The following is a 23,216-nucleotide window of genomic DNA, read 5'->3' on the forward strand; positions in this document are numbered from 1 at the left end:
ATGGACAAGTGCGAGGACCGCCGAATACTTTGACAGCCCATAATCCGTTAAGCTTCGGTTGCGAGAATGCTCGGACTTTCCATGCACATGACTCATTTGCGCACTTCACACACAATCTTTTCTAGTTAGACCACTCAGTTATATAATTCTTATTGTTATCCAGAGAGTAAACTATTGATGCCTGTTTCACAGCCTCTTTATTAGGGAAGATCAACCCTTTGCTAAAATTCATTTCCTGCCCCCAACTTGATGAAAATGGTATCTCAACATTTGAAGGATCAATTATATTATCCCAAGTGTTTGCATGGAATGACAAGCCATGAGCTTCATATGTAGGGACCGTAACATGATCACCATCGCCTATATCATCTTGAAACTCTATAGCATCATCATCATCATCATCCACGACATCATCACAGACATTGTCAACATTTTCATAGTTTATAGTATTCTCGTGAAAGTCATCTCTCCCAATCATCTCTTCATACTCATCTCTACCATGATCAACATCATCTTCGTCTTGCTCTTCGCCTTCCCCCCCTAGAGATTGAATATATTCTTGTTGATAACTAGATCCGCAAGCCTTCATTGGAGTTGGTGTCTCTTGACATGGTAGTGTATAACCCCCAACTATAGTACACGGGGTAAGAGTCGGATGACTATCTGCATGTAATGATTGGAATTCTTCCCCGCCACCACTCTCCAAAGTTGTTTGTTGCACATCTTCATCGCCAACTTCTATACGAGACTCCACACTTATATACAACTTAGCAGCTTTTAATTAGGGCGTAGAGTTTATCTTGTCAAACATAATCTTAACATGCTTGTCTCCTTTTATTTCAATAGGTGTGAAGACAATACGGTCATTGAACACTGCAAGAGGAGCACGATATGTAATTTTTATGTCTTGCAACTGACGGTCCAAATTCAGCTCTTTCATAATTTTCTTTTTCAACTCCTTCAAATTGATCTCCCGCCATTTTTTTAGCTGAATAATTTCTAACTTTGTACCAGGCCCTTCATATGTCACTTCATAAGTCACATCATTGTAGAGCTCTCCACCATAATATAGATATAAATCAATCGAACTCATTACAAGCCTACAAGTCAAATAAGTTTACTGAAAGTTAGTGACAAATATAACACTTTTATTCGATATGAACTACAAAATATTGCCTCAAGGCAAATATAAAGATAACATTGTATAGTCCACCAAACAACAATAAACAAATTTTTAAACCCAAACAAATTTGTACATGGTCGCTAACCTTAAAAAATTAATACGTTACACCTTACAACTAACAACACACTGCAAATAAATAACATGTTACCCATTCATTTGCATTATACATAACAACACATTACAAAGCACAAATGACAAATGCCAAACACAATAATAATAATAATAATAATAATAATAATAATAATACTAATGGCCTACTCAATATGGCACTACTCAATATGACAAATTCATCTCTTAATACTAATTCATTTGTTCTTTATATAAGATATGAATATATACTGCTCAATATGGCATTGCTCTGTAAATTCTTATTATTGATGTTACCTGCTTTTATGATAAAACAAGTGTGGTTATCAACTTTTAGCAAGCTTGTTTATTAAGAAAAGTTCATGTTTCTTGAATCCTGCCACTATAATTTACAATGTATACATAGAAGAGCTCAAACTTTTCTTTGCTGGGATCAAAAAAAAAAAAAAAAAACAGCACATCATAATAATATAATAGCACATCATAATAATGATAATGATAATAAACTACCATTACAAACAGCACATCATCAACAATATATATATATATATATATATATATATATATATATATATATATATATATATATATATATATATATATAAAAGGTTTCAATAATTTGCCTACAAATTGAAGAAGAAGAAAGAACCTTTTAATTTGTAGAATGTGATATGTGTGGTGAAAGGGAGAATTTGGGCGTGCGAGAGAGCTGGGAGAAGTGAGAGTTCTGAGACTGGAATGTGTAAGGGATTAAGAGTCATCAGAGTATTAATCTAAGATAGTTGAGGTGGTTGCACTAATTAATTGGAAATCGAGTATACCAAACTCGATTCCCATTTTAAATTTTTTTTACCGTGCTCGCATAACTGACTTGGGTGGGGTTGAATAGCTCGGAAGTCGAGTATACTATACTCAACTTTTAGTGAAAGTTGAGTATACTATACTTGATTTTATGTGGTGGACACAGCTTTACGCAAGCTTGAAGTCGAGTTCACTGTAGTCGACTTATGAAAGTCGAGGATAATGAACTTGACTTCCACGGGGTGTTTTTTTTTTTCTTTTTTTAATCCATGTCAAACAGAAATATGTGGTGGGAGTGGACTGAAGTTACCCGGAAGTCGAGTTTAGTAAAATCGACTTCCAAAAAGAGTCCAACTAACAAATTAAGTTTGAACGCATGCCCTCGTCCTAAAATTTTTCCCTTATTGTACTGTTTCCCAATTTTTGCCCCACCCACAGTGATTCACTCACACAGATTTAGTGAAAGAGTATATCAAAACACTATAAACACACCCTCATAGTGAAAGAAAGAGCGAAAAAGAGAGCTGAAAAACCAGATCAAGCGGCGACAAAAGGCAGACCAAGCGGTGGTGGCAGTGGCAGATTAGGGACAGTCCAGGTGGCGGCAAATTGTGGGGGCTATGCAGCGGCAAATTTTGTGTGTGTGAAGTAAAGGCAGCCTTTTTCCTTTGGGTTTGGAGAGTGAAGAAGGATAGTGAGAGATTTTTGAGGTTAGGCAGCTGTAAATTCTTATCTTTATTTCGCCATTTTTTATGATTTTTCAAAATTTGATTTATGGGCTTTTTATTTATGAGATTAAAGACCAAAATGTTCTGTTGGACTTCTCTTTTTTTTTTTTTTTTTTCCTTCTTCTTCTTCTTCTTCTTCTTCTTCTGGAGTTTAAGCTAGGCTTAATAAACAAAAGGGGTCAGGTTCATGGTGAGGGTGTGCAGGGGTTCAAATTTTTTTTTTAAAAAATATTATATATATATATATAATTTTTTGGTTAGGGAGCCCCCTTACTATAACGTACCACCGCCCCACAGTGGTGATGTTTTAGAGAGTAGAGGGAGGTGAAGGGTAGAAAATTGCAGAAATAAAGATAGTTTGAGTTGGCTTTTTTCGAACCATCATTTAATTGCCACGTGTCCTTTATTTATACAGAAAAGGGAGAGAACATTCTAACGGGGGAGGAGCTTGACCCCAAACTAAGACCATTTAATTAAAATCCGTATTGAGTCCACACTAGTTGAAACCAATCACAATAGATTATGCAAATTCTGATAAGAAAGAAAAAAAAGGGGGAAATTTTCAATTTATTTCTTGAATAATGGTTCAAATTTCATTTTATTCAATAATTATTTATTTGATGAGGTTTTCTTAATCTTCATCCTCTAATATAATTAAGTGGCAACTTCACTGGGAGGACATCGTTTGTTGAGTAATCATCTTGAGGACTTGATCGCGCCCTGCCATTTTTAGGACATTATTCTCATAGTTCCTTGAGCTCACTGCATGACGTTGATAATAATACTATTACTAAACCATGAGTCCATTATGTGATGTTAAATTCTATGGGTCATTAGTCCATTTCATCAAGTGAAGAAATTGTGAGTCATGATCCCGACTCGAAAAGCATGAGGAGTTTTTGAAAAAAAGCTTAATCCTTGTAGTCTTAAAATCTATTCTTTTTTCTTTATAAAATATAATGACATGACATGAATTGACTAATAGAATAACACCATGAGAGAGAGAGAGAGAATTATTTAGAAAGTATGTTGTGAATTATGTGATGACTTAAATAATTTTTTGAGTTAGAAAAAGACTAAATATAGCAATAGTAGAGAAAACCATCTTATTGGCCCACTCTATAGAGTGGAGATAAGGGATATATTCTTCAGAAATAGGCCCCCTATGTCTAACGTGTGTGTGAGGGCATTGCCACATTTGGGGGTGTGGGAAAGACTTTATTGAAGAGATTATAAAATGCAGCCAAACCATGTGATTTATCATAAAGTAATTAATAACAAAAGAAGAAATCCATCCAACCCTACATAATACGCAAGGCTTCAACTCCATGCTACAAACTCTATAATTGTTGTTGATTCGATATTCCGCCCCCAAATAATAAGTATCACATTAATTGTAATTTGAAAGTACCTAGTAATTACATTTTAGTAAAGATTGAAAAGCCACCTAATAACAATGTGATATAGTACGAAGAACTAATTGATTAAGAAAGAAATCCATACAACCTACATCATGAGTTGGGCTTCATCTCTATATGGTAGACATCCTATACTTTTTACTACCTTCCACACAACAACTCTATTATCGCGTTTGTTTTCTATTTTTAAGAAAAAAAAAATTGTTATATTTTTCAATATAATAATAATGGTAATGTTCTTCAATTAATCTTCATCTTTAATTTTATAACACTCACACCACATAATTTTCTTTTTCTTTTTTTGGGATGGGGGATAATGGAAAGAAAATAGATTAAATGAAATTAATAATTATGTTCTTATGTTTGAATTTTGATTTCGTAGAGAAAGTATTTGAAAGAACAAAGACCATCTTGCATCCACCAAACTGTATATGATATGTATTAGCATTACCTTTATAAAATGATAATTTAACTCGAGGAACAAAAAAAAATTTGGTCACTTTCCCTACTGATAGTCACCAAATATAGTGAGCAAATTCAAATTCATACTGAGTCAACACTAGGATAAACCAATCACAACAGGTTATGCAAATTATGATTTTAAAAAAAGAGGGGGGAAATTTCAATTTATTTCTTGAATAATGATAAAATTTTCATTTTATGGAATAATTATTTATTTCTTGGTGTTTTCTTAAACTTCATCCTTTAATATAATTAAGTGGCAACTTCACTAGGAGGTGTTAGTGTATACGTTTGTCTAGCCCATTGGGGTTGAGCCCAATGTACCGTACCACATTCATATTATTTGTACTTCATATTGTGCCTATATAAAACTCTTTATTATACAGTGTTATACACATCATATATACAAAAAAATATATAGTTTATTCTCTTAGTTGCTCTAATACCATGTTAACTATATAAAGACAAAGAGATTGAAAGAATAAACTGTATATGATGTGTATAACACTCTACAATAGAGAATCTTATATGAACACAATAAGTGTGAAGTACAAGTAATATGAATATATTACAAGTACAATACACTAAACTCAAGCCCACTGAGCTAGACTAATAGGTGGTATGACATTGTTTGTTGAGTAATTATCTTGAGGACTTGATTTTGTCCTGCCACTTCAGGATATTATTCTCACAGTTCCTTGAGCTTATTGCATGACGTTGATAATAATACTATTACTAACAATGAGCCCGTTAAGTGATGTTAAAAGCTACGGGTCATTAGTCGATTTCATCATTTGAAGAAATTATGAGTCATGAACCATGATCCCAACTCGAAAAGCGTGAGGAATTTTTGAAAAAAGTTCAATCCATTTAGTTGGATGAAATATGGGCTTTTAAGGGTTTATGTGAACCTGTCCCAAAATCTGTTCTTTTATCTTTAAAAAATACAATGAGATGACATGAATGGACTAATAAAATAACACCATGTGGTTCAGAGAGAGAGAGAGAGAGAGAGAGAATTATTTAGAAAGTATTTTGAATTAGGTGATGACTTAAATAATTTTTTGAGTTAGAAAAATACTAAATATAACAATAGTAGTAGAGAAAACCATCTTTATTGGCCCACTCTATAGAGTATAGAGTGGAGATAAGAGATACACTCTTCAAAAATAGGCCCCCTATGTCTTACATGTGAGGGCATGTTGCAATTGGGGGGTGTAGCGTAATTATCATGAAGTAATTAATTAAAGAAGCAATCCATCCAAACGTACATAATACGCAAGGCTTTATCTTTATGGTAGACACCCTATAATTGTTGTTGATTCAGTATTTTGCCCCCAAATAATAAGTATCACATTAATTGTAATTTGAAATTACCTAATAATTAGTACTTTATAGTGAAGATTAAAAGGCCCCCAGACGATATGATATATTATGAAGAGCTATCCTTTCTTCTCATTTAATAGTCTAAATGGAAGGTATTCCACCAGACATTTTATCAGTACTACAGTTTGATTTGAATAGCCTCCCTTAATAATATGATGCAATGTCTTTCTTCTTAAAAAAAAAATTATGAAGAAGTAATCGATTAAGAAAGAAATCCATACAACCTACATCATGAGTTGGGCTTTAACTCTATGGTAGACATCCAATACTTTTTACTACCTTACACACAATAACTTTATTATCACATTTGTTTTCTGTTTTTAAGAAAAAGAAATTTGTTATATTTTTAAATATAATAATAATGGCAGTGTTCTTCAATTAATATTCATCTTTTAATTTTATAAAACTAACACTACATAATTTTCTTTTTTAGGGGGGGAGAGGGGAAGGGGGAAATAATGGAGAGAAAAAAATGAAATTAATAATTACATTCTTATGATTGATTTTGTAGAGAAAGCGTTGGAAAGAGCAAAGAGAATTTTTAAAAAATTCATTAGATTTTGTTTTAAATTTTATTATTGATTAAAATTTTGGTGAGGTTGAGAGTTGAGAGTTGAGACGAACATTTCATATACTATTATTTTGTCTCCTTTTATTATTTTTTAATCATTTTTTCAAAGGCAAAATTGGGTGCAGCTAATTTTTTTTTTTTTTGAATTTCAAGCATAAAGTTACTCCTATCATAAATCTAGGGTAATTCAAATTCTATAACTTAATAGTTTCAAACGGTTTAATAATAGTTTGAATATCCTTTTTTTTATTATTATAAGTCCCTATTTAGAACTTAGAAGGTTGAGAAAGAGATGGTTTGAATTTTTATTCTCCTTATAAAGGAGACAATGTCACTAATATATAAGACTCTTGATGAGTTGGTGATATTAAACTTAGTGCATGTTTCATTTTTGCAAATATTTTTTATTATTAATGACTTCATTCATGCTTGCTTTTTTTCTTTTTTTTGATACAGCTTATTAATTCTTTATATGATGAAAACTTTTCTTTGTATAAAGATATAAGCTAGATAGAAGCAACATGTCCTTTAGTTTCATTCTTCAGAAGTGGTGTCCTTTTCTATATAGAGTTTTTGGATCGATTGCAGTTTAAAATTTGTTTTCTTCACACCATAAAATTATTCAACGCATTATTTGTAATAAGTCATTTTCTCACGTAACATGATATTTTTCTTGAAGTACGTGGAACTTACTTTTACGTGAGAAGAGTATAGTAGTATACAAAGTAAATTCTTTTATAAACTCCCAAACAAGTTATAGTTTACTCCACCTTATTAGCATTTCCAATTTTTAGGAATTTTTTTACTATTGAAATATTTTTCAGTTTTATATAAAATTAGAAACATTATATTTTTAAGCTTATAATTTAGTATGTTTATTAAAAGTATACAAGTGTAAGATATTAAATCCTATAATTAATAAATTAAAGTTTGAAATTTGAAAAGGTAAGGTCTTCAAAAAAATTTGAAAAGGTAAGTAAAATCAAACTCTCAACCTTAAGGCTCAATCCATACTAATCTATATTATTATTTAAGGGATTTTCTCAGTTTGGATTCCTTATTTTTTTTTTAGTTCAAAAATGTCTTTATATCCCTATATTTAAGTAGAGATAAAACAAAAGAACAATTTGATAAAAATGTAACATTAACTTTTACTAAAACATTACCTAAAAAATAAGATTACTTTTCTATTAATTTTTAAATTACTTTATCTACTTATAGATTAGATTTTCAAAATAAAAATTATATATATAATAAAAAACACATTTTTTTTCTATAAGATAGGACCACTAAAAATACAAAAGCTTCATCGCACACGTTTTGCACGGGTGATGAGGCTAGTAGTAAATTACTAATAAATTCTAAATAGGACACCCATTTAAATGGATCAGATTTTCTTCTTAAAAAAAAAAAAAAAAAAAAAGAGATTTTAAAAAATTATTTTTAAAATTTTAGGATTTAATTTGTTTGAAAAGTAATTTCCCCCGAGATTTTTATTGGCAAGGCTTTGGAATTAGAACATTATCATTTTCACTGTCCAGTCAAAGGCTGCTAAAGAAGGAAAAACAAACGTTTGTGAAAATCGTTGACTCACTCAGCTGCTCCACTCTCCATTGATTCATTCACTCTTCTTTCTAAGATTCTTCGTCCTTAATATAATACGAAGTATTCATAGAAGTCACTGTTCTATACACAAAACCCAACCTGCTCTGTTTTCCACAGTCAACTCCATCCAGATCTCAACGCCCAATTCTCTCCCCACAATCCAAAGACTCCAAATCCCTTTCTGGGTTTTACTCTTCTCCCCCAATTCTCAAATGGGTCGCAAGCCAAATGACTCAGAGTCCACCAGCAACACCTCTCTGATCCTCCTCTTGGTGGTTCTGAGTTCCTGTGCTCTGGTCTACTTATTCCTCTCTGTGTTTCTCACACCAAGTTGGGAGTTCTACCCTATTCATGTTGAGCCTTTGGAATTACTTGAAGAGGATGCTGTTGCAGGGGCAGAGAATGGAGCTTGTTGTAGAGGGATTGATAATATGGAGCTTTGGGGTAATGCTGTGAAGTGGGGTTCGGACTTCAAGTTCAATTCCTCCGAGGAGTGTTGCAAGGCTTGTAAGGCTATGTGTAGTGGCAATGATGGGCCGTGTTTGTGTGATTCCTGGGTCTTTTGTGGAAATCGGGAGGCTTGCGGATCGAAATTCGGAGAGGTGAGTGTAATTTGGCACTTGGATCTCTATAATTTTTTTATGTGGAAATTTGGTATAATATTTTTTGGTATGTCATTTGGTTATTTTGGTATAATATGAGGAATTTGTGTGAACTCTGAAGTGATTTCAGTAATTTCACTAATTTGCAGTATATTTAAATGTTGTAACTGTAATACATTTTCAATCTTAATAGAAACGACTATGGTTGGGTTGCCATCCAGTAAAGCCGTGTTCTGTATTTACTGAGCTTTTTATAGGTTCACACGTTAAATTTGATTTGGAAAGTGTGGCCTTTGCTGATAGTTGTTCAATGATCAATATGTAATTGCTTAATGAGTTCCATAATATGGTTCATTGGCAAAGAGATCTATTGAAATAATAAGCATTCATCTATATGTAACTTATTCCGTTGGGATTCCTAAGATTGGTTGGATTGTTCTCCTTTTAAAGCACTTCCGAAATTTTATTTTATTTTTCTTTTCTTTTGATGATTGGTGGTGGACAGTTATGACACAATTTCAGACGATGTTTGTGATTTTTGTGGATTTTAACCAGATATTTATATTTTCTCATCCCATGGTTGCCCATAAAATTCTAATTGAACAATATATTACATTTCACAACTACATGAGTTATAACTTCATTTCATTCACTTCGAATTGCTACAGTGTTGGCTGAAGAAACAAAAGGACACCTTGGCCCCACAACGGCAAGATTTGGGTCAGAAAGTTATTTGGACTTCTGGGCTCATCTTTGGAAAAGGAGAGGTATGCAAGAACTTTTTGGCTGATGTGAATAATTTTCATACTGTGAAATTGGAAGGTTCTCATCATATTTGTGATGTTTTTGTACATTTGCTATTGAGGATATCATTCCATCATCTCTCTCTGTTTTCGATGTTGAATTTTCAGCATTTAATGGTATGGTTAGCTTATCTCTTAGTTTTTTATATAGATATATTGTCTTTTCTTGCAGGGAATTGTGGGCTTGGAAACAGAATATGGCACTCTTCATATAAAAGTAAGTGTTTATGCTCTCTGCAGCTTTAAGCTCCATATGCTTTTTATATGGAGCTAGCAATGAAGCTAGAATATTTTCTAGAGATGATAAGTTTAGGTGCACTAGCGTACAAGCTTGCATTAGTTGATATCCTCCTTTCCTGTAGTAAATATCAAACTTTTGTCCATGGTCTACATATGTTTTGATTTGGTTTTCTGGTTTTATATAACATTCTAATATTTCCAGTACATAATGACAATACTGCATTTTGTGCAGCTTTTCCCTGACTGTGCCCCGCATTCTGTGACCTACATTCTTGAGCTGTTGACGTTGCGCCATTGTGCAGGTTGCCAATTTTATCGGGCAGAGAGCCGGGGTCACTCTTGGGATTCAGAAGGAAACCACATAAAAAATGTGAGGCTTCATTAATTTTCTTTTTACTTAACCATCCCCAGTATGATAGGAAATTGGAGGAAATGCACGTGTACCACTTTCTGGTTTAATTGTGTACTTTTGCTCGATAGTTTCGCCTATGTTAACTCTGTTGTACTGGTATTTGTATTTAGGCTTTCATCTAGAGCCTATAGTTGCTTCTCCTGAGCTTTAAAACTTTGATTTGTCATTTGGCCTCAAGTTTTTTTTTCCCCTCCCCCAACATAGTGTGATTCTACTATATATTAAATTCAAAATTAAGGGGCTTCACCAGTCATATTTATCACGAGAGAGAGAGAGAGAGAGAAGGGCATAATCCATCAACATAGCTACATATAAATTCAGACCATCCAATTGATAGTGACGATAGTACTTGAAATTAATTCTCTCTAAAATTCACCCATACAAAGACACATGCATGTGGGAATATCATGCTTTAAAGTTTAGACTTGAAAGCCAATAGAGTAACTAAGTAGCCACCAGAAATTAGCTGGTACTAAATCTCTATTATCGAATTTCCTGTTATTGACTATTAATGTTTACATCAATGATGCAATCTATGTCCTTTTCATGTGTTTTGACAAATGTGGAGGTTCCTTACCTTTTGAAACTTTTGATCCATGTTAGCTTCTGGACATACCAAAGGGATGAAGTGTTGTGCAGACCATATGTACACATATATGTTTTCTCTCTCTCTCTCTCTCTCTCTCTCCCAACACAAGCTTTTGTTATACATTCCTTGGCTTCCTCTGATTTACTGTGTGTATTGACTGTAGCAACACTGTTTTTATAATAATTTGAGTATTTAATAGTTATAACTCAACCTTGTTTTGTGACTTTCCCAGGCCCCTTTAGGCCCTCCTTTTGCATTGATTCAAGGAACACTGGAACCCCAAGGAATTGCATTCAATAAGATCCCAACTGAAGTATGCCCAATTATAAGAAGGGGTTCAGTTGCTTGGATTGGTTCTGGCCCTGAGTTTTTCATAAGCCTTGCAAACCACCAAGAGTGGAAAAATGCATACACAGTGTTTGGTTCGGTCCTTCCAGAGGACATGGAAATTGCCGAGAAAATTGCTCAGCTCCCCACTACATCAGATGTTTGGAACAATATCAACGTGACCGTCTTGAAGAAACCTGTTCCCTTGTCGATTCAAAGAATCAAGAAGAGTAATGGAGATCTTAACGGCATGTAACCTCAGGTTAAATCCATATGTAGATGTTTGTGTGTAAATGACAATTTTTGTTGTATTTTTTTTTTCATGGCTGCTTTCAGATATTACAAATTCTATTTGCATAGCTTTGTAAGTTTGTGGTAGTAATAACACCAATTTCTGGAGCTGTTTGTATTGATCTCGCTGGTGGGCGCTTAGTCATATGAGAGTTCTGTTCTTTGGTCAATGTAACAAACTTCATACATTCATAAAAAGAAATACAAATGAAGTACTACTACTTGCACTGACTAAAATCTTGCGTGTTAACTCCATTACACAGTATAGCAGGTAGTTGATCATACAATTTTGTTGGTTCATCAGTTTTAGTTTGCGCATAAATTTGTCAAAGGATAAACGTATGTGTGATGATACAGAATGTGTTGAGATTACAAGCTGACTAGCTTGTGTTAAGTCAGTGAATGGTGCCGTTACATAAAGCCTAAGACTGTAAGACATGACATCATTTTGCTTTCATCCAATTCACTCTAAACTGATACGATGCCATATCTCTATATTTAATCAATCACATGCTAAACATGTGTAATTCTGTTAGACAGCCGTTGGGTTTAGTTAGTTTGTTCTAACAGTTATTGGCTCTGTTCTAGGTGCATATATACAGTGCTTCATGATTGTAAACCATAAGATACCATTTTGAGGTAAATTGATCAGTGTGCATTTTATTCATCTCTGAAATTACTCTCAAAGTTTACATGGTATCAGAGCCAGCATGGCCAATTCTTCGAATACCATTGATTCTGCTTCATAATCAAACTCTTCCACTCAAGCCCATTTTAGCACTCTTATGAAATATGTCTAACCTAAAGTCAATCAAGGTTGATAGCACGAATTAGCTGCTATGGAAGGACCGGTTAACTCTGATCTTGAAAACCTTCTCAATATTTGAGTATATCGATGGCTCTCACTCTCTTCCATCCTCGATAGCAAAGGTAAATTCAATGGAGTCAAGAATCCAAAGCATCAAATTTGTTTAAATAGAGATCAAGCACTGCTAACTTTGATCAAATCTACTCTTACAGCTCCAGCTTTGTCCATCGTTGTTGGACTTAAATCCACTCATGATATTTGGAACACACTCGATAAAAGGTGCACCTCAATTCTCACTCTAATGTGCTTAATCTAAGAGTTGGATTGCAATTGTTAGGCCCACATATTTAAGTTGGCAAACCATGAACAATTTTAACAGTTAGAATCTAGATTGTCAACTATATTGGTTTCAAGGTTTTTATTTTGGCATATTTTCTTTATAATCCATCAATTTAAAGAAGAGAAAAGTTTTTTTTTTTTTTTTCGTTAGGGTTCATACCACAAGAGAGCCTTCAGGATTCTATAAGCCTACTCTCCTTAGAATCCTTATGAAATCTTTTGTAACTTGTAGAAAAACTAGTAGACTAATTGAGTCTACTACATTAGTAGGAGTTACTCTCTTTTTGCGCAAAGTTTCAAAATAATTTCTCTTTTATGAAATCTTTTGTAACTTTAGAAAAACTAGTAGACTAATGGAGGCTACTAGTGAATATTAGTTGTTTCACTTTGATAGAAGGCTATTCATGATTTGTTTAATTAATCATTTGGCCTTAGAATTAATTAACTGATATACTTGGGGGTCTAAAACACCAAGAGTTACTCTCTTTTTGCGCAAAGTTTCAAATTAATTAAATTGCTACTCTATTTTCTTTTAAGACATATGCAACACATTATTCCATCAAATGACTAATATCATTTGGATTTTAAAATACAATACAATTTGAAATTTCTTCTAGTAGGTGGACAACCAGGTTACAATGTCTTTTCTAGGGTTTAGACTCAAACCATTACATGTTTGCGCTATCACTTTGGCACCCTCAAGAATATGTTCTAATCTTGACAACAAAAATGTGTCATCATATAACTCCGGTGTGGGGTCTAATAGTCAAGCACTTTGTCCATCTTATCTCTAACGCATAGGTTTGAGTAGTTTGAGACATTTTAGCATAGGGTGGTGGGCCATGCACAAATGAGGCTCATCTCGTTAGATGAATAGTGATTTGCTCCTATAATTTTACTTTTTTTTTCATTATATAAAAAGAAGAAAAAAAGAAAAGAAAAGAAGAAGTGTTATTACGTAGTACCTTTGTTAATGTTTAATTATTACTCTACTTAAAATTTGATTATAAAAAATATTAAGAAATTCATATGATTTGCTCCTGCTAAAGTTAATGGCCAAAAGTTTTAATTATCCACCATTATTTTTATTTTAATAATTAAATTTAGGTCTTACTTATTGAATGTGTTATTTTGTTTAAAGTTAGTGTCATATATATGGTATAACTCGCTTCTATCATGTGATCGGTAATTAAGTATTTATCAAAATTTTAACAAATTTAAATACCACTCAGCCTTAAAATTTAAAGGCTAAAAGCTTTTTTTTAAAAATCAAAAGATTTTTATTATTTTGTAGATTATTTTACTAATCCTAATATTTGTTTTAGTTTTGATTTTAAAAAAATTCCTAATATATTTTCATCATTAAATTTTTTGTCTTTTATTTTTACTTCATATTTTAAAACATTCGATTAGTTTATTTTATATTTTATATGGTTTTAAAGAATCACATGTAACTTACATGTTAACGGAAACGTCGTCGTTGTGACTTTTGTGAAGGAAACGTCGTCGTTTTGATCTACCATTGACTGAGGAGCCGAGCGAGCACCTCACTTCGACTTTTTAAATAGTCTCCCACTCCCTGTTCCAAAAAATCAAACCGCCCCGCCACAAACAACCGCCAAACCCTCCTCTTCCTCCTCATACTCCCCCCAACAACAACCAAAACGCCGTCGTATCCACCACCACTAGAATGGTCCAATTCCACGAGCAAATAATCGGAGAACTTCTAGAAGACCCGAACGGCGGTCTAGTAGTCCTCTCCTCTGGCCTCTCTCTCCCAAAACTCATCTCCTCTCTCCTCCACCTCCACTCTTCCACCACCGGAACCCTCCTCCTCCTCTCTCCTCCTTCTCTCAAATCCCTCATCCTCCACCACCACCACTCTAACCACCCTCAACTACCTTCCGAAATCTCCGCCGAATTTCCCGCTAACCACCGCCTCTCTCTCTACTCCTCCAACTCCGTCTTCTTCATCACCCCTCGCATCCTCATCGTCGATCTCTTGTCCAAGAAGCTCTCTCCTTCTCTCATCTCCGGCCTCGTCATCCTCAACGCTCACTCCCTCTCCGAAACCTCCACCGAAGCCTTCATCGTCCGCATCCTCCGGTCCTCCAACAGAGACCTCTACGTCCGAGCTTTCTCCGACAAGCCTCACGCGATGGTCTCCGGCTTCGCCAAAGCCGAGCGCACCATGAAATGCCTCTACCTCAAGCGCCTCCACCTCTGGCCGAGATTCCAGGTCCACGTCGCGGAGGAGCTCGAGCGGGACCCGCCGGTTGTGGTCGACGTAAGGGTTCCGATGACGAAGTATATGGTTGGGATTCAGAAGGCTATTATTGAGGTTATGGATGCGTGCTTGAAGGAAATGAGGAAGACTAATAAGGTTGATGTGGAGGATCTGACTGTGGAGAATGGCTTGTTCAAGTCGTTCGATGAGATTGTGAGGAGGCAGTTGGATCCGATTTGGCATACCTTGGGGAAGAAGACGAAGCAGCTTGTTTCCGACTTGAAGACCTTGAGGAAACTCTTGGATTATCTCGTTAGGTACTTGTACTTGCTTTGCTAAATTCATTCATTTCGAAGAAACTTACATTTTGATTTAATACTCTTAATAAGCTAATTCGCTTCACTAGATTATGATTTCAAATATGACATATTTCATTCATATGTGTATTGTGAATTCGTGAATATAAAAGTGACGTTAGTAGTAATCCAAGTGAAAAAAGCTGTGAAATTTGTTGTGCTTGTAGCATTGCTGATTATGATTTTGCTGGTAGCTTTAGTTTACAGTGTGTTAAGATTTTTATTTTTTATTTTATTTAATCAGTATGATATGCGTGCACCTAATGATTTAGAGTTTATTGAACAATGTGTGAATTTGAAGGAATTGTTGGATTGTCTTTGTGGATGAATTGATTTTTCTTTCCATGTTTCTGGTCAAATAGATTGTGATTTGAGTCTTTGGAGTTTGTTGTTGCATAAAGAGTTTCCGTTTGTTCTAATGTAAGAACTTGAGTAGAGATATGATGGTTTTTGTGATTACTTTTGTGAAAATACTTGGGTAGGTATGATGCAGTGACTTTTTTGAAGTATTTGGATACGCTGAGGGTGTCGGAGAGTTTTCGGTCTGTTTGGATATTTGCAGAGTCAAGCTATAAGATATTTGAGTATGCAAAGAAACGTGTATATCGTTTCGGGAGGTCAGATGGTGCGAAACCAAGTGGGCAGGGTAAGAGTGTGACAGGCAAAAAGAGAAAATCAAAGGGGGATGACAAGAATGAGAAAGAAGGTGAGTGGTTGTTATTATTTTTACTATTCTGCTTTGCTCTGGCTTCCATGTGTATTGTTCTACTTCATTTTAGCTTAAATTTGAATTTTGTCATCAAAGACATAAAATAAAAAAATAAAAAAATTAAGAGGGCAAGTAAAAAGGAAGAATAGTGGTCCACTGGTGAGCTCTTGTGAACCATTTTTTTTTCTTTTCCTTTTTAACTCTTATTCTTTAAATGAATATGTGGCAGTTGGCGGTACTTCATCAGCAAGTACAAGTAGTGGGTTAGTTTTGGAGGAAGTCTTGGAGGAGGCACCAAAGTGGAAGGTGTTACGTGTGAGTGAGTGAGTTCCATTTTCTTTGCAATCTGTTGGCTATTTTTTTTTCTAATTGTTGCAGAACATTTTTTATTTTGCAACCTTATATTCGTAAGCGATTGATGTGTCCTACAAAGGAAAGATAAGCTATGATTCTGTCCTGATGATCATATTTATTTTGTGTTTTTAGTTTCTCCTATTGTTTCAGTTTGATGGTTTTAGTTCCAAAAACTTTGAAGGTGTTGATCTTAGAAGTCCACTCTAAATTTAAGAGTTACAATTTTATTACAGGAGGTTCTTGAAGAGATAGAAGGGGAAAGACAAAAGCAGAGAGAAGAGTTTCAGGTTGAAGGTGAAGAAAATGATAGTGGTATTGTTCTAGTGGCATGCAAAGATGAACGCTCATGCATGCAGCTTGAAGAATGCATCTTGAACAGTACACAGAAGGTTTTTCCCACATTCTCTTCTTATGTGTTAGATTTCCTCATATGCTTTAGCAGTATCATATTCTTTTTGTATCACACTTGTTTGTAAGATTATGTATTTTTATTTATTTATTTCAAATATCATACTTTAGTCTAGTCAATTGGCTAGCTACCCTCAGACCTAAGCTAAGCCAAGCTATTGACATCTTGAGGATGTTTTGAAGGTTTTATCAAAGCACAGATATACGCTTCTTGTTTCCTTCAACATAATGACCACACACACACATCCTTTACTAATACTTATCCTCATTGCACTTTCAGCCCACCACAAATATTTGTGATTGTCGTCTTTTAACTGATAAATACTATATATGATAAAAATATGAAATGAAACTCATTTATTCTTCTATGCAATGAAATTCATTTGTGCCTGGCCAAAGGTTCTCACAGATTTTTACATACTTGCACTGAGAACCTGGTTGCATTTTGATAAAAAAAATCTTTTGACTATTTCGAAAACTATGTGAATGATACACAACCTTAATTGACTTATAATTGGTTATTAATTAAAACCTATGACTTTAAATTTATGTCGAATAGCATGTGTTCATTTTGATAGACTTGCAGTTTGTATGTTCAAAATTTCTTTCAAAAGCAATTCCATATTTGATCAAACAGGTTTTTAAGCAACGGTATGTAAGTAGAACTTTTGGTAATATTGCTTAATAAAATTTTGGGTTCTCTTAAAAAAGATTTGTACAGAGAGTAGGCTGGTATGGACTTTTTGGTGTACTCTTTTATCCTTTTTCCTTTTTTTTTTTTGGAAATTGATAATGAATGGATGCATTAAAAATAATGATTTAATGTCACATTTCATGCTGAAGGTCATGCGTGAAGAATGGGAGAAGTACTTACTAAACAAAGTAGACTTGCGTGACCTACAAACACGTTATAAAAAGAAACCAAAGGATCCCAAAGGTTTTGGGGTTCTTGATGGCGTTGTCCCCATAACACCGGCGCCGAATGCACAGGCTAGCAGCAGCATAAACAAGCAGGAACATGATGCACTTTTGGCTGCCGCATCAGAGTTAAGAAATCAAGCTAAAAAGGATTGTGCTATTGGAGATGATCTGCAGCCTCATGATAGCAGCAAAAAAGGTGGAAAAGGAAAGGGAAGGAGTAAGAAAGGCCCAGCTAATGTTCAGAGTCCTGGAAATAAGAAGGCAGCAAGAAATGATAAAGTTGAAACATCAGATTCAGAAAATGAAGGCAAAAAAGATGAAATCAATTCAGCCACTGTAGACAAACCAATTCTTCGGAAGCATACTCAAGAGTCTAATGGATCCAGAAATGCTAAGCCACTGCCACCGGTGCACTTTTATGCCCTAGAAAGTGATCAGCCTATACTGGACACTTTGAAGCCCTCTGTAATTATTGTATACCAACCAGACATAACTTTTGTCAGGGAAATTGAAGTTTATAAATCTGAGAATCTATCAAAAAATTTGAAGGTATACTTTCTTTTCTATGAAGATTCTACTGAAGTGCAAAAGTTTGAGGCTAGTATAAGGAGGGAGAATGCAGCATTCGAATCTCTGATCAGGCAGAAATCAATGATGATGATTCCAGTTGATCAGGTATGACTTTTGTAGTTCAGTTTATTTTTTAACATAGAGGATGTTCTTGTGGACTCGTTTGTCATGGTTATATGTTTACTTACAATCTATTGGTACCGACCATGGCATTAATCTTGCATGCATTCAGAGCAAATTCAACAAGTTGCTAATGTGAATTCATTCTTTTGTAGCTGATAAATTACCATTTGTCTTAAAAGCTTAAGCTATTAAGAAATTGTGAATTTAATCATTTAACCATAATTCTAACACTCCCCCTTATCTGTGGTAACGTGGAAATAGGGATCAAGCTCAAGATCTCTTGTTTTGATGCCATGATAAATTACCGATTGTCTCAAAAGCTTAAGTTATTAGAAAATGATGAATTTAATCATAATTCTAACAGTAGAAATAATATTTTGTATTATCTCCGTTTTGAACATCCTAGAGTTATAATTTGGACGATTCTTTTAATGCCCTTAAAATGTTTTCTTGAAATTATGCAGAGATGCCCCCTCTCACTTTTTGACATGCAAAGCCTGATTTTGTTATCTCCTCCTTTTCAAGTGAAATAGATGATTCTCTAGTTCTTCAATACAGATCTCAGTGATTTTAGCATGTCCATGAAACAGAATTTTGTTTGTCTATTTGGAGTTATGAATTTTTCTAGCATCATATAATAATTGAAATGTTGTTCATCCTACATTTTATCCCTTCACAATCAAAATTAAGTACTTATATGGTTCTGTATGTTGTGGGACTCACCTGGGTTTGAGTCAGGATGGGCGCTGTCTGGGATTAAATTCTTCTGTAGAGCCACAAGCCTCAAGTTCCCAAAACTCAATAACAAGAAAGGCAGGTGGAAGGAAGGAAATTGAGAAAGAGATGCAGGTGTCTGTTTTTCTTTTTCCTCTGTGATCTCTCTCCAGATATGCATATTAGGAATTTTATTTTACTTTATTTATTTTTTCTCTTCTCAGGTAATAGTGGACATGAGGGAGTTTATGAGCAGCCTTCCAAATATTCTCCACCAGAGGGGCATGCGCATAATACCAGTAACCTTGGAAGTAGGGGATTATATTATCTCACCATTAATATGTGTAGAGAGAAAGAGTATCCAAGATCTTTTTATGAGCTTCACATCAGGTCGCCTTTACCACCAAGTAGAGACAATGGTCCGCTATTATAAAATACCGGTTCTCCTGATTGAGTTTTCGCAAGACAAAAGTTTTTCATTTCAGGTAATTGATTTACATTTATGAACAGAAAGCCATGGTTTAGGCTTAATTTTCTGCTGGTTTGATTTTTTAAATTTTGGTTTGCAGTCTGCAAGTGATATTGGTGATGATGTGACACCAAACAGTATTATATCAAAGCTTTCTTTGCTTGCTCTCCATTTTCCCCGTCTGCGAATCATCTGGTCTCGGAGTCTGCATGCCACAGCTGAAATATTTGCTTCACTAAAGGCAAATCAGGATGAACCCGACGAGACCAAAGCAATGCGAGTTGGTGTTCCCTCTGAAGAGGGTATTGTGGAAGATGATGTGAGGTAAGTTGTGTAATTTTAATTTGGTTTTCACTGCCAATAGTTGAGGTTTTCAATCTGATGCTCCTAGAGAGAACGGGGAGAAAAATATAGTGGTAACTACCATTAGCTGGGTTATAGGTGTGAATCCAGAACTTTTTTCATGGCCGACTCAAAGTCAAAACTACTACAAGTTTTGGTGGTGGAAATGATCAAAATTAACAGTCCTTGAGCAAATAAGCATAAAGATGATTTAATTTTGTGATGTATGTTTAATAGAGCAGGTGGTACACTTGAGGCCTAATGGTGTGTGCTGAAATAGAAAGAGAGGACCTTTTGTTCTTGAGCCGTACAGGGGTTTGAATTAGTCTAGTTAGGTTGCTTGATTTCACTTTTCATCTGGTATATGAATTTGACGGTATGTTACATTCATCTTTACAGAGCTGAAAACTACAATACATCTGCAATTGAGTTTCTGAGACGACTCCCAGGTGTGACAGATTCAAATTACAGGGCTATAATGGATGGATGCAATAGCCTGGCAGATCTCGCCCTTCTTCCTGTAGAGAGACTAGCTGAACTAATGGGTGGTCAGAAAGCTGCTAGGACTCTCAGGGAATTCCTTGATGCAAAGTATCCAACCTTGTTATGAGGGATTGTATCAAGTGATACAGAACCGACCCCTAATTAATTCATTTGTTTGGATATTTGATTTATTCATTAGTGCATTGCTATTGAAATTTTGTATATAGGGTTTTATGAGATCATTGTTGTTGTAGTAGCCTGATTGGCACCTACCCCGTCCCTGTGTCGCGGGTCCAAACTGCCTCTTCCCCCTCCCCAATGAGCCAAAGAAAAAAGAGGATGATTAAGGTCTCCTCTATGGTTCCCATGTATTGCTAGCTGATCCATTGTAATTGTAATTTTTAAATTAAATAGATTATCTGGCCGTTTCATTGGCAGTCTATTGAATGACTATAGTGTAACATTTAGACTTTTTTTTAGCTGTAATCTCTCTCTCTGTGCGCGGGTTTTGGGTTGATGACTGGTTGTAATGCTCGCGAAGGAGTTGTTCCTATAAGTTTTGATTTTTCAGCTCCAACTCCATCTTTTCCATTTTTCCAGTCCCCACTTCACAACCTTTTCAATTGTTTATCACTAAAGCCGAAATTTTATAGATAAAATTGTACGTTATTTTGGAATCGTAACAGAGCTTGCCATCGACGTCCAATATTGAAGTGCATGCCAAAAATGAAAACAAAAAGAAAAAGGAAATTGTGGCATAATGATTCCATAACAAAATATATATTTACACACACACGAGCCCACGAAATATACATATCTAAGTTCAAATCACATAGTTGTATAAAAAGTACGTAGTCCACAAAATTTCTATTTTTGCGGGGTTCCAGAGATGTCATAGTACTAGGCAGTTTGTCCTGAATAAAAAGTTCATACCTAATTTATAAAACTCCAACTTTTGCGAGGCGTGCAAGAAGTTATATTGTAGGCAATCTTAGCCTAATATATATATATTTTGGACGAGGTTAATTGTTAAACTTTAACTTATGACTTGTCGCTTTTGATATGTAGTTGTATATAATATCAAATTATCAAATTCAAAACCAAATAAGCATATCCTATCATATTGTATCATATACTATATAATAAAAGTTGAGTTTAGAAGTCGTGGTTGCACCAAGTGGCTTCACCAAATCACAATATTGTGGATAAAAATAATTTTTTAGATAGAGACAACAACTTATTTGTTCTTATCAATTTCTTTAAATAAAATAAAATTAAGTCTTCTAACAAAATATGCAACATGCATCTAAGTTTCAGTTGATAGAGACAACAACTTATTTGTTTTTATCAATAAACAATAAGTGTTTTAACAAAACATGCAACATGCATTTTAGATAATATAACAATAAGTGTTTTAACAAAACATGAAACATGCATCTAAGTTTTAGTTAATAAAGACAACAATTTATTTGTTATTATCAATTTCTTTAAATAAAGTAACAATAAAAATTTAAACAAAATATGCAACATACATCTAAGTTTCAGAAATTTAAATCATACTTCAACTAAAAATATATTATCAAAATTTCAAAACTTATATATATTCATCAATGGTGTTTCCATAGAATCTCTCTACCCATGTTTTGTTTTTGTTTTTTTTTTTTTGAGTTGCAATGCATATGTATTTGTATTAGAAGGATATGCATGTTGTGTAAACTCATAGGAGTTGATAAGGTTATATGATACTCTCTGTATCTCTCTCTCTCTCTCTCTCTCTCATTTAAATTTTAACAACGTTAAATAATATTTATAAACTTTTTTTAACTTCCTTCACTAGAAAAAAAAAAAAAAAAATTCTAAACTAAAATCTGGAATCCCACACAACACCCCATGTTTTTGTTTTTTTTTTTTTCAAGTTGCAACTTACGCATATTTATTTGTATATGATAGTTTTGATTAAATAAATTTATCTTACTTATTATTCTTTGTTTCTAAATTTTCAGTATGGATATTATGTTAAAGGAAGTTTACTATAAAGAAGCAAAGTAAGAGACACCCAATTAAGTTCTTGGTTTCTTTGTGGTAAGTTATTTATTTTTTTAAATTCTCAACTTTTGAACTATTTTGTGTTTTAGGTTTTGGTTTTCAATGTATTTAGTTTGTAATTGTTTTGATTTTTTCAATTGACTATCATTACAAAGAACTTGGTTCAAAACATGTCTTTCATGTGTTGTAGTGCAATTTGATTCCAAATTACTTTTACTTATTAATTGTTGAGACTTTATCAATGTTTATCTATTTTTATATTTTAAATTCTGTTTTGCTTTGTGTTAATTTCTTAGTATGCGGAATTCCTCCCATATTTCTTCAGAGGTGAAACTACACTATTGGTTCCTGAAATTTACCCTGTGTACGCAATTGGTCCCTCAAATTTGAAGCGAGCACAATTAGTCCCTTAAGTTTTAAAACAGAGTTGTATTGGTCATTTTACTGACTGCTGTTAACATTTTTTAATTAAAAAAATTACAAACTAAATTTACATGTGGGAAAAAATATTCACGGGTAAATTAAAAAAATTAGTTTCTATCTATTGTAGGAACTTAGAACCCACAACGAGAGAGAAGGTGAGAGAGGGAAGAAGCTAAACCCAGCCACCACCTGAAATCCCATGCCCTTGCCGCTGTAAGCAATAGCCCAAGTCGTAGCTGCCACCGGCGACAGCACAGCCGACGAGCAGTGTGATATTGACGCTGGAGGAGATGGCAGTGAAGAGTAGGCATTTCAGTGTGAAGAAGAGCGAGTCGATGGTGAGACTTCAAGGAAACAAGTGTGGACATAAAGGGAAACTGGCTATTGAGGCGGAGATTTTCGCCGTGACACCGTTGTAA

General features: G+C 34.2%; 2 protein-coding genes across 2 annotated transcripts; both read left to right on the forward strand.

Annotated features, from left to right (window-relative positions):
* The first annotated feature begins 8,156 nt into the window (after positions 1-8,156).
* On the forward strand, positions 8,157-11,742 carry LOC142611532 (uncharacterized). Its single transcript, XM_075783584.1, has 5 exons — positions 8,157-8,843; positions 9,512-9,610; positions 9,819-9,863; positions 10,119-10,256; positions 11,120-11,742. The coding sequence occupies exons 1-5, from the start codon at positions 8,454-8,456 to the stop codon at positions 11,468-11,470; spliced, it is 1,023 nt and encodes a 340-aa protein (XP_075639699.1). The 5' UTR covers positions 8,157-8,453; the 3' UTR covers positions 11,471-11,742.
* Positions 11,743-14,262: 2,520 nt separating this feature from the next.
* On the forward strand, positions 14,263-20,777 carry LOC142613759 (DNA repair endonuclease UVH1). The gene is made up of 9 exons (XM_075786245.1): positions 14,263-15,196; positions 15,718-15,941; positions 16,174-16,259; positions 16,532-16,687; positions 17,550-18,302; positions 19,059-19,169; positions 19,259-19,519; positions 19,604-19,827; positions 20,245-20,777. The coding sequence occupies exons 1-9, from the start codon at positions 14,343-14,345 to the stop codon at positions 20,453-20,455; spliced, it is 2,880 nt and encodes a 959-aa protein (XP_075642360.1). The 5' UTR covers positions 14,263-14,342; the 3' UTR covers positions 20,456-20,777.
* The last annotated feature ends 2,439 nt before the right edge of the window (positions 20,778-23,216 follow it).

The sequence above is a fragment of the Castanea sativa genome, chromosome 10 (assembly GCF_040712315.1).
Source record: "Castanea sativa cultivar Marrone di Chiusa Pesio chromosome 10, ASM4071231v1".
NCBI classification, from domain to species: Eukaryota; Viridiplantae; Streptophyta; class Magnoliopsida; order Fagales; family Fagaceae; genus Castanea; species Castanea sativa.